The sequence below is a fragment of the Atractosteus spatula genome, chromosome 4 (genome assembly GCF_055471065.1).
Source record: "Atractosteus spatula isolate fAtrSpa1 chromosome 4, fAtrSpa1.hap1, whole genome shotgun sequence".
Classification (NCBI taxonomy): Eukaryota; Metazoa; Chordata; class Actinopteri; order Semionotiformes; family Lepisosteidae; genus Atractosteus; species Atractosteus spatula.
The window spans coordinates 15151554-15163313 of record NC_142709.1 but is presented as its reverse complement, the minus strand read 5'-3'; the positions used below and the strand labels follow the sequence as shown (position 1 = coordinate 15163313).

The 11760-nt window shown below is 40.4% G+C and overlaps 1 protein-coding gene across 2 annotated transcripts; it reads left to right on the top strand.

Annotated features, from left to right (window-relative positions):
- Positions 1–412: 412 nt before the first annotated feature.
- On the top strand, positions 413–9851 carry LOC148835899 (eosinophil peroxidase-like). Of its 2 annotated transcripts, none has more exons than XM_088913669.1 (15): positions 413–464; positions 1001–1063; positions 1380–1467; positions 2033–2208; positions 2663–2795; positions 3077–3206; positions 3641–3847; positions 4256–4613; positions 4981–5141; positions 5298–5556; positions 6011–6181; positions 6998–7235; positions 7568–7767; positions 8243–8288; positions 9465–9851. In XM_088913669.1, the coding sequence occupies exons 1-14, from the start codon at positions 413–415 to the stop codon at positions 8248–8250; spliced, it is 2244 nt and encodes a 747-aa protein (XP_088769795.1). In that variant the 3' UTR covers positions 8251–8288; positions 9465–9851. The 2 variants fall into 2 exon arrangements, with proteins under 2 accessions (XP_088769795.1, XP_088769794.1); XM_088913668.1 differs by having other exon boundaries at positions 8237–8288.
- The last annotated feature ends 1909 nt before the right edge of the window (positions 9852–11760 follow it).

Below are 11760 nucleotides of genomic sequence, written 5' to 3'. Positions count from 1 at the left end.
AATAGGCAACATGAGGTAGGTATCATGTTTGCTTTAGTTCTTTACAGGCAGTTAGATGTTGCAATGTTAGCATTATTTTTTACAGCATATAGAGTAAGTACAGAGGTGTTCTAATGACCATATTTCTAGTTTAAAAATTTTTACTAGTCAATTCAAACGTTTACCTATTATTCTGTTAATGTGGCCACAAAACACATACTGTACAGTAAGCCCTGCCCTCAAAATACATTAAATTCTTTTAAATGGTTTTATAATGTAGATTTGTTCAGGAAATATGTGTTGGTTAAGGAAGAAGGAAATATATTCATTGTTTCTATGGTGTCCTGGAAAGTTAAGAAAGGTGATGATTTACATCTGCATTTGCTGATGCTTTTTTTTGCACTAGGTGAGGCTTCGTTGGGATATAAAAGGGATGCTGATTCTGACGTTTGTCACCACTTGCAGAGAAGGATTTGGGATTGCAGGTAAGATGTGATGCTGAAGTGCTAACATGTTTTATGAAAACTGGAATTCTGAACTATCTCATGAGAGTATGGTAGGCGGTAGGTGAGTGGAGCTTATTGATAATCAAGTCCAGTTGTGTTGACATTGTGAAATTGACACTTGTCTGCAGCTTGCAACTCTAGAACTTTGTGAAGTTTCCTTTTCACTTTAGATTTTAAAGATTCAATTTGTGCTTAGTCCCTGAATGAATGTTTCTATATGTCTGTTAAACAGTTTTTTTTTTCAATAAAATAGTTGAGAACCAGAAAACACTGGCTCTCCTGATCTTTTATTTAAAATGTGAAACAAAGCTGAACTGGCCATCAGTGGTACAAATTCTTTTCTCTTGTTTGTAATGATAATGCCAGGGAAAACATTTATTTCAAAGCATAAGCAGTTAAATTGTGCTGCATTTATAAAATGTTCTTAAGTTCCTAGCACAGTTTGCTTTACATTCAGAATGCACACTGCTTACTCCTGTTGGGATCTCTTCTTTCATGCCTGTCCACTTTTACAGAGATGCCTCGCCTTCTACTTGTGGCAGTTTTTGTGATCTTCTTGGCTCTCCCTGCAGTCTCAGGTGAGTGAATAGTCTCAAGATAGTCCCAAAGAACAACAGTGAAACAGTTTGATGTCGACCATGTTATTAGACAGTATTGAAATAAACTTACAATGTGAGCCATTTTCAGACAGGTTCTATACAAATTTTACAAGTATAAAAGTAAGAAAAATATTTAAATAGCCATCTGTTTTGAACATATTCACTCAACATTTTAACACTTCCTGGCTATTAATGATCTATTTTTTGTATCTTTGATATGAACCCCCAAATCCATGTCACTATTATAAAAATGTACAAATAATGTTGAAAATAATCATCACTGGCACTTTTTCAGACAAGCATGGTGCCAGTCCTTTTGTAAAGAGGGCTGTGGAGAAAGCCATTCGCGCAGTAGATGCAGCGTATAAGTATTCCAGAGAAGTGTAAGTTACTGACATGTTCATCTCCTGACTTCAGAATTGAACTGCAATGTCTGTGTCAGTATTAAAATGCAGACAGTGTGATGTAATAGTTAGAAGTCTATAACCATTATACTGTATAACTGTGGAAGGCTATAACACTTCTATGGAAAATGCAATATATAAAAAATGTCAATCAAATATATTAATTCAAATTTAGTTTTATAAACACTGATCACTTAGTGTTTGTCTCTTTAACAAAATTGCACCCAATATGTGAAGACTCCTTATTTTACACAGACATTCTTTATATAACATTTTCATCACTAAATAAATTAATGATACACCAAGCATTGGTTATCAAAGTGAGGTAGTAATATTCACATCATTATGGTGCCCTCAGTTTCAAGAGTTTAACAATAAAATAATGAGGCAACTACTCAAAGGTTTAAGACTGAAAAAAGTTTAAGCTGTAAAACATCACATTTCTTGCCTTTAATTATACTTACAATGACGTTTTAGTAATATTTTTCATTCTAATAGTCTTTATCAGTCCCCTTTCACGAGCTCTGCTGCCTGGTTTGTGCAGGAACCTGGCCAAGCTCCAGTCGGTTTCTGTGAAGGCCTCTGACAGGCTGTCGTTTCTCAAGCGCCCTGCCCGGGACACGCGCACTGCAGTACGTGCTGCCGAGTACATGGAAAATGCACTGAGAATCATCCAGGAGAGAGCCCACCACATCCACAAGCGCTCACTCAACGCGACAGGTCAGCTTCCAAAAGACACTTTGTTCTGATTCACAAAAGAGAAGAATTTGCAAAAATATTATATATTCTATTCAGTGTCTTACCACGTAAAATCCTTTTGAAAATGGGTCCTACGGTGACCAGTGCTAACATTTAATTCTACACAGTGGAATCTCTAGTGTGGTTAATGTTTAGTATTGATTTTCTTAATTGGACTTAGAGGAGTTTTGGTTTGCTTCCTTAATCCATCAAATGATCAGATACGGTTCACACCAATATTAAAACTGTGGCAACATCCCTGTCAAATGAAATTAATTTGATTTTTCTTCATAACAAAATACAAGTCTTCCCTCAAGCAGAAGTACTTCTGCTGTCTGATTTAGTAAAGAAATACATTCGATTTCATCAAAATCTCAAAATTGTCTTTCAAAATTTGCTGCAAACGTGTGGTTTTTCTCTCTGCTCGGTCCCGCAGATCTGCTGACAGATGATGACTTGAACACTCTTGTCAGGCTGACGGGCTGCGCCGCTAGGACCAGGCCCCCATCCTGCTTTACCACCCCCCTGGTGGACAAGTACAGAACCATCACTGCCGTCTGCAACAACAAGTGAGCGCTCAACAGCGCCTCCCTTAGGGGCCATTACTGGTGGTATGAATCCACCCTCCTCTGGTTTTCACTGGCCTGTTCACATATGCAGTACGCTGTGTTAACAGTGCATCACCGTCTAATAGAAATCAGAGGGCTAGTTAATGAAGACTACTCCTCTCCACAGATTACAGTCCCACTTCACAATTCACATTTCCCAGTGCTAGATCCAAGACTATTGCCCCTTTCACACCACAAATGTTAATTAATATTATCCTTGTATTTCAATTTTCAACTTCCAGAAAGAACCCTCGCCTAGGGTCTTCCAACACCCCATTTGCGCGATGGTTGCCTCCAGAGTATGAAAACGGGTTATTCACACCCCGTGGCTGGGACCCCACAAAGCTCGTTAATGGACGACTCCTGCCCTTGGTAATGATCACCTGAGTTTATCCTGTCTTATATGACATGATATAGCACACGCTGACACAGTGCTGTATAGAATATCACCTACATGATGTTCATTTTGTCTGTTTCCAAAACATATTTATGGGTTTGGTGTTAGGATATCAATTACCTTTTAAATAATTGTTTTGTATGGCTGCTCGTGGATTATTTACTGTACATTCATATGTCTGCATACAGTATGTAAGGGTTGTATTTTGTTTTATTCTTAACCCTCTTTAGCTGTGTCGTCCTTGGCATAGTAGACACTAATCACTTCATATCACAGGCTAGCAAGACCTCATTTAAGTGTTAGATGTGCATGCTCATTAGCGTACCTTTAAGAAGCCTTACAAGATGGCTGCTGTTCACTGTGCCCTTTGTTACCTTGAGCGGGTCTGATGCTGTGGGTTCTCACGCAGGTCCGTGAAGTCTCCAACAAGATTCTGAGCACTCACAATGAGGATGTGGAGCATGACACGGTGTACACTCATCTTCTTGTCATATTTGGCCAGTGGACAGACCATGACCTGACATTCACACCCATGTCCCCCAGTATCCGCTCCTTCAGTAATGGCATCAACTGTGATGCCAGCTGTGATCAGGCCAGTCCTTGCTTTCCCATCCGGGTAATGAGCAAACTATTCTTTTTCATTCCAGTTCCTCCTATGTACAGTAGTTTCTCTAATTGCAAAGTATTCATTTCTACCCTGTGCTAAATTTGAATAGTATGATACATTTTCCTTTTAAACTGTTTCTCTGATGCTAACATTCACTCTATCATTTATCATTTAGTTAGCTGTAGGGAGAATCATACGAAAACCTGGAAATTTGTTTTTAACTCTGAATGGACTATTTGCAGGTTGCTTTGTTCATTCAGTGTTATTACCTGGTTCAGGGGCCTAGTTTCTAATCACTTTCTAAAAGAAATACACCAATGTGTCTTGTAGGATTATGTACTGGCCTTCACATCCCTACAATGGAAAAACTACAATCTGAAAGTTACGGGACTGATTTAGCATCCTCTCTATTCACAGATCCCATCTAATGATACACGAATTCAGGACAGATCTGCCTGCATCCCCTTCTTCCGCTCAGCTCCAGCCTGTGGCACTGGTGACAATGGGTACGCGTTCGGAGCCCCCAATGTCCGCCAGCAGATAAATGCTCTCACTGCCTTCCTGGATGTGGGCCAAGTGTATGGCTCAGAGGAGAGCTTAGCAAAGACCCTGCGCAACCTCACCAATGACCTGGGCCTGCTTGCTGTCAACCAGGAGTTCACTGACAATGGGCGGGAGCTCCTCCCCTTCAAGACAATGTCCATCAACATGTGTGCCACCAGGAAGAAAGTCACTCAGAACAACAGCCTGCAGGAGATCCCTTGTTTTGTGGCAGGTGACTCTCCTTGGGGTTATTCTCAGAGCACATACAGTAGCTGATACCACAAGCAAGACGTGTTTCAAAAAGTAGCATCTGTTTAATTGTTGTGAAATTGAGTATTTTCAGTTTAAATCAGGTTACAAAATCATTAAACATACATAACAACATACAAAATAATTACCCATACATACAGACAAGACGACGACATTTTTTACTTGCTTGACTGCTATGCAAATCAAGATGAATATAAGTGTGTTACTTTGCTACTTCAGCAAGAGTTGCCTGTGGTACTGTCAAAGATTCTCCTCTTGATAGTGCACCAGGATGCCAGCAGTAATTTCATTCATGCCTGACTATGGCAGTGCCGTTTCTCTCACTGCAGGTGATGTGCGAGTGGATGAGAATATTGGTCTGACGTCTGTCCACACGCTATTTGTCCGGGAACACAACCGCCTGGCGCGGGCCCTCTCCAAACTCAACCCACACTGGAGTGGAGAGGAAATCTACCAGGAGGCCCGGAAAATCATGGGGGGTTATCACCAGGTACGGCACAACGCGATCATGGAGGGGGAGAGTGAGTAAAACCGTGGGAGTGAATGAGTAATTCCATCCACCTCCCGTTTTTATTTCTTGTCTCTCTGCATCAGCTTTTGTTTTTGCTGCTTTGCCTGCAGTTGTCTACTTTCTGCCCCCCTGCAGGTCATGACCCTCCGGGACTTTCTACCACATATTGTTGGTCCAGACACAATGGCTAGACTCCTGCCTGCATACACTGGCTATGACGAAGGCATAGATGCCAGTATTGCCAATGTCTTTGCCACAGCTGCATTCCGCTTTGCCCACCTCATGCTACAGCCTTTCATGTTCCGGCTGGATGAGAATTACAAAGAGCATCCACAGTTTCCCAGCGTCCTGCTGCACAATGCCATGTTCACACCCTGGAGGGTGGTGTTCGAAGGTATTATCCCTGTGTGCTCAACGCTAATTACTAGCTTATAATATATAGGACGGTGCATGCAATTTTGAGAGGTGGCTCTATAAGGATCTTGGTGTGTGGCCACCTGTTTATTGAGAAAGGCTGCAGAATGATGCACCGCTAGTCTGAGACTTGGGGATTCTAGGGGAGTGATATTCCATGCAAGGGAAAAGAGCTGGTAGGTTAATTGGCTTCTGTGAAAATTGGTCCTGGTGTGAATGTGTGCGTGCCTGTGTGCTCTATAATGGATGTGCACCCATTGCTTGACAGAGTGGACACCCTGGCTCCTCTAATGGATAAAATGGTTAGAAAATGGATGGATGGAAGTATATGCAGCTGCAAATAATAATTACTGTAACTGGGTGAAAATGCACACTATTCTCCACTCCAAATGTTCTATGTGAGTTAATGATGCTAAACATCATCATGCGTGCAGGAGGAATTGATCCACTTATCCGGGGTCTAGCTGGCCGCCCAGCCAAACTCAACACCCAGGAGCACATGATGCACGACGAACTGAGAGAGAGGCTCTTCCAGCTCACCAGCAGACTGGCCCTGGATTTGGGGTCTCTCAACATGCAGCGTGGGAGGGACCATGGCCTGCCTGGTGAGCCCCTTGCTCTAGGGACTGCTAGGGCAATGAACACAGACAATTGCACCATTCACAAGGATTCACATGACTCTATTTTTTTTTTCCTTTTCTTTGCTTTACACTGTTACATGGGTTTGCCAGGTCGATGGCTGTATAGAACAGTAGCAACAGTTCCAAAAACATTTTGGGGCAGAGAGGTGGCTATGTAGCTAAGAATCTGTGCCTGTGGCTGGAAGCTTGTTGGTTCAAATCCCACAGCTGGCAGAGGAATCCCCCTCTGTTGGGCCCCTGAGCAAGGCCCTTAACCCCAACTGCTCCAGAGGTGCTGTAGCTGACCCTGCGCTCTGACCCCAAGCTTCTCTCCCTGTCTGTGTCTCATGGAGAGCAAGCTGGGGAATGCAAAAAGAAGAATTCCTAATGCAAGAAATTGTATAGGGCTAATAAAGTGATGTTGTTGTTATGTTATTGTTGTTGTTGTTTTGAAAGATATATCATGAAATAAATTCATTCATTTCTTTTTCTGGTGCTTGAATGATAAATTAAAGCTTGAAAGTAAAACCCTTGAGTGCCAAAGATTAATATAAGTAATGTGTAGATTAATCGATTGCATACTGCTCCAAGCCTTTAAAAAAAATAATGACCAATCCTGCTGGACTGGGGTTCTACTAGAGCAAGAGCAACTGTGCTTTTAGAGTTACAACCTGGTTAAACTGCATTTTTAATTTATTTAATGATTTATTCTCAGGTTTTACTTTGGGGTTTCAGATTGAGGTTATGTTGCTGATTTAACATGTACTTACATGTAACATGTAACCTGTGCTTTCTGTATAGGGTACAATGCTTGGAGGAGATTTTGCGGCCTTTCAGACCCCAAGAATGCAAAACAGCTTGCTGGTGTGCTTAATAACAAGGACCTAGCAGACCGACTCCTTGAGCTGTATGGGACGCCCGAGAACATCGATGTCTGGCTGGGCGGCGTCTCAGAGCCCTTCGTCAAAGGGGGCCGTGTGGGGCCACTTTTCGCCTGCCTCATCGGCACACAGTTCCAGAAGATCCGAAATGGTGATAGGTAAGTTAAAAGAGAGAGGGAGGGGAGATAGTGCCTTTGTGGAGCTGAGTGGTACAAGAGTGTTACGCATGGGTGGAACACAAGACAACTACCATTAGAGTCAAAATGCTCAACAGCATGGGAACACAGTGGATTTCTCAGTGGAGCACCGCTACGTGATCGACACACGTTATTCTTGGTCCCTCCCGCCATCTCCCTTCGCTAAACGCACACGTCTTAATAAAGAAAGCAGGGAATAAAGAGAGAGAGCAAAAAGAGGACAAGTACGGCAGTGAGAAAGAAAGAGAGTGGTCTGTGCCAGCTGGTGATGAAGAGGCAGTTTACTCTTGCAGGCTCTGGTGGGAGAGGCCGGAGGTTTTCACCAGGAGGCAGCAGGAATCCCTGAGCCGCGTCTCCATGGCTCGTATCATCTGTGACAACACGGGGATCCGGGACGTCCCACAGGACCCCTTCCTGTACCAGCCTCGTGGATCAGGCTACACCAGATGCTCCGAAATCCCCAAATTTGACCTCTCACCCTGGAAAGTGGCAGGTAGGTTACTACCCTCTCTGACTCACCCCCTAGATCCGTTTCATACTGAGTTTGCATAGACCCCCTGGATCAAGAATGTTTTCAGAGTCATTCCTCTTTCAACCTGATGAGCAGGGGCATTTTAACACACCTGTTTGTTATTCCTGGGATTTCCATGATTTTTGTCTATTAATGAAATACTAGAATCAGTAATAATTCCTCTCTGGTATACCTCTATTTGGAATAAGCAGTGAGATTAAGTTGAGCTCTTGTACCCTGTCTAGACCATGTGACTTGGAAAAGATAGGATAGTTTAGTAACATGGTGTAGGCAGGTGAGAGAATGTTTGTTGGACTACTCAGTTCCTGCTTTGAATAACAGAGGGTAGTTATCAGTCCATGCTGGAGTGCTGGAAAATGTAGAGTATAATTAGGACACCAGAAAGGAACCAGTTTTATTAACAACTCTCTCTCTCTCTCTCTCTGTTAAGTAACAGCTGCATAAAAAATGTCAATCTGACACAGCAAGACCAGGACAACCAGGTAAGAGGCTACAGAAAGGGTTGCATTAATGCATTAGCTCACAGGACTTATGATTTATTCTTTTCTTTCTGGGATGTTCATGTTTTCACAATTAAAGATTTAGCACACATGAAAATTTCCCTTAATAGTAGAGTATCATAACAGCAGTTTAATCTGAATTTAAATCTATGAGGTGCCAAGAGTCTAGGTGTTTTCTTGTTCTTTTGTCATGCTACAATACTTCATTAGCCCACCCTAAACCAGTGTATCATTCTTTTTGCCCCTGGAGCAGAGCAGACATCTATAGAATTAAAGTATTTATTATTTCATTATTGACAGAACTGTTCTCAGTTTGTGATTGTTTAACTTGTCACTGCATCGTCACAGCTTTGTCTATCACATTATTTTAAAGGAATGTGCATTTTTTGTTGCCTCTATCTCAGGCTTAGAAACCATTAAATTAAAATGTAGCAGGAAGATCCAATTAGCACATACTGTAGAATATCATCAAACTCCAAAAAATGTCTTTGTAAAGGCCATTTCATGAAATGGCTATTAATCTCTTAAGAATATGATATCTTAATAAATGTTATGAACAAAAGGATATTATTCACTGCACTAGTTTGTTATACTGTTAGTACTTAATTGATCTGAATATCCCATCCAGACATTTCTTGAATTAAACCTGGGTATCAGTTTTGAAAATCTTAGTAAGCAGTAGCTAGTTTGATACTCCTACACCACTTTGTGTAAGGAAATACCTCCTGTTTTTAGTTTTGAATGTGCTTTTGTTGATTACCATATCTAAGAAAAAAACATTGTCTAATATAAGCTACACACTGTGTGATTTGACCGTAAACTGTGGTAAACTGTCCACGATTTATCAAAATGTATAAATCTAACAGGGTCTTCCCAAGCAAAGGTTACATACTGTATGACATGCCGAGCTTACTGAGTATTCATCCAATTAAATGGAAAAAGTCAACTTGAGATGTGTAGGAGTCCACAAACCTAACTTCATGCAAAATGTTATTCTAAACACTGAGCAATGAGATGAATAGGAAAGAATGAGAACAGGTAAGCCTGCACGTGTAGTACTGTATTATGCCTTCTAAACTTTTCGTCCACAAGTGGTGATGGAGTCTGTATCTATTTGCTGCATAGCAGTGATGTCTTCCCCTTTTACCCTATTAACAGCTTGTAGCCAGGAAGCAACGAATGGGAAGCTGTGAGATCCTGCAGTGGAGCCTATTGATCTCCTTTCACCTTGCCCTTTTTGACAAAGTTTTTTTTTATTATCATTTAATTCATTTTGTACTGAAGCACATTGTTAATCTAAATGATACACCTCTACACTGAGGTACTGAGCACCACATTGTAAGGGGAAGGGAGACTTTATTTTGCAGAGAATTGACTAAGGGAGCATCTGATGATTTGTAATAAATTTCAGAGGTGATGGGTTTAAAAAGTTATTCAAATGAAAGACTGTGATAAGTGAAAATAATATTCAGGGAATCACGTTTTACATACTATAAAACAGCTGGAAACTCAGCCTTCTCATTGCAGAGTTTTAATGAAATTTCACTTTTTAACAAGTACTGTACTTACAGTATAAATAATGACTTCTTATCTTCATAAAGGTCTTTTTCTGATTCAAAACATCCCTTGGTAACTGATTTAGATTATTCCTCAGACTGGGTGCTCTACAATCTGTGGTCTGAACTCTGTCATGAATGAGAACATCTTTGTCTTTGTATTTATCAGGAATTGTAATGTGATTTAATTAGAGTAAGGTGGTTATCTGGAATTTCTTCCAAAACAGTGTTCCTCTTTATTGTTTTGGTCAGTCAGACAATAGTAACCAAAGAAAAACTTTCCTTAGGATAGAAAACAAAATACAAAAATTAATACAAAAATTAAGCTTCCGAGGTGTACTGTAACATTCCTACTCTAAAATTCCTAATAATGGTTTTCTAGCGTCCAAATGAAATATGCAACACAAAGAATTCGGGAGGATTTGGAAACATAAGCTAACAAGCCAACCACCCCAGCACTGCCAGCTTTCCTTTTACAAAGTACTTCCTGTAACTGATCCTTAACACTCTTCAGGTTTGTCCTGGAGGGGTGTGAGGCTGCAGGTTTTAACAAACTGTTTGGATCATTTCCAGTCTACAGTACAGCTGGAATCCAAGCAGGTTTATTCTAGCATCTGATAGGCTTTGTTAACTGTATGAAAGAATAAACATTTCAAATATACATATTTGAATCGCATATACAGTATCACGTTATATTCTTTGTAATATGTATAGAAACTCTTGAGGGCTGTCACATTTTTACGTTGTGGAACATGATGATATATTATTTTAAAAATGTTTACAGTCTTTCTGGTAGTGCAATGCTTTGTTTTACTATGCTGATTCATGTTTTTGATTTATTTAATGTTTAAAAATACCAAAAAACAAAATATGTATTCAATATGTAATGCCTATGCATAAACTGTATATTCGAAAATAAAGAAAGAAATGCAGCAAAATAAGATTCACAATTTCTCTATCCCTTTGTATTATGAAAAACAGCTGTGGAGACAGGAGTGGTATTTCAATGGATTATAAAAATTGAATGCCATTGCTTTTCTTTTACTGCAGGATTACATTACAGATTTCAAACCACAGTTTTTGTAAACTTTTTGTAAACACTTCAATAACCTGGAGGGTTTATTTGGCTTTGTAGCCTTTTTTTACATCTGTACGTGGGAGAAATGAGCAAAATATCACTGGGTGAGAAAACACCATCTAATGAAATACTGTCAATGCTTCTTCTGATACTTGGTAACTTGACAGTTAAACTTCAAACACACCATTAATATAAGGATCTTTAAAGGATCTTCTCCGTAGATTACAACATACGGTGTCCAGTAGACAATTTTGTCAAAACATCAAAGTGTGCCACTATACAGTAGGTTCCAGAGAAATCGGTCCTAACGCATTTTTTAGAATGCGGGTTGAACATTAGTGCAGATGTCATTCTGGTCGTGAAAACAGAACTGGTTCACAAGCAGGACACATCGAGCTATTATAAGAGACAATGGGCATCATTTGGTAGATATATGCACTATTTTGGTACACATATTCATTTTGGCCCTGTGGCTCTTTCTGAACTATGTCAACAAAGTTGATGTACTTAATAAACTAGTAACATTTAGATAATACACAAGCAGTAGTAGGAGAGGTGACCGTAGACACAGTGACAAGTGAATAACAAAGGGAATAAACCGAGCAGACGGCTTGACAAATGAAATTTAACATTGATCAGTGCAAAGGAATCCACAAAAGTAGTGGGAACATACAGTACACGATACAGATCTTATGTCACGCATTCTGCACACACTGTCACAAACGCCGTCACATTCCCACGCGCACCTACTGTACTCAAACAGACGCTCACGACGCAACTAATCCTCCTATCGCCTTTCACTCCCGTCACTACTTTAACC

Excerpts from the sequence above, each read along its gene's own strand:
- LOC148835899 (XM_088913668.1), top strand. The coding sequence starts at position 413 with ATGCTGATTCTGACGTTTGTCACCACTTGCAGAGAAGGATTTGGGATT. Across the intron at positions 465-1,000 it reads AGAAGGATTTGGGATTGCAG|AGATGCCTCGCCTTCTACTT; the intron begins GTAAGATGTGAT and ends CCACTTTTACAG. Across the intron at positions 3,207-3,640 it reads ATGGACGACTCCTGCCCTTG|GTCCGTGAAGTCTCCAACAA; the intron begins GTAATGATCACC and ends GTTCTCACGCAG.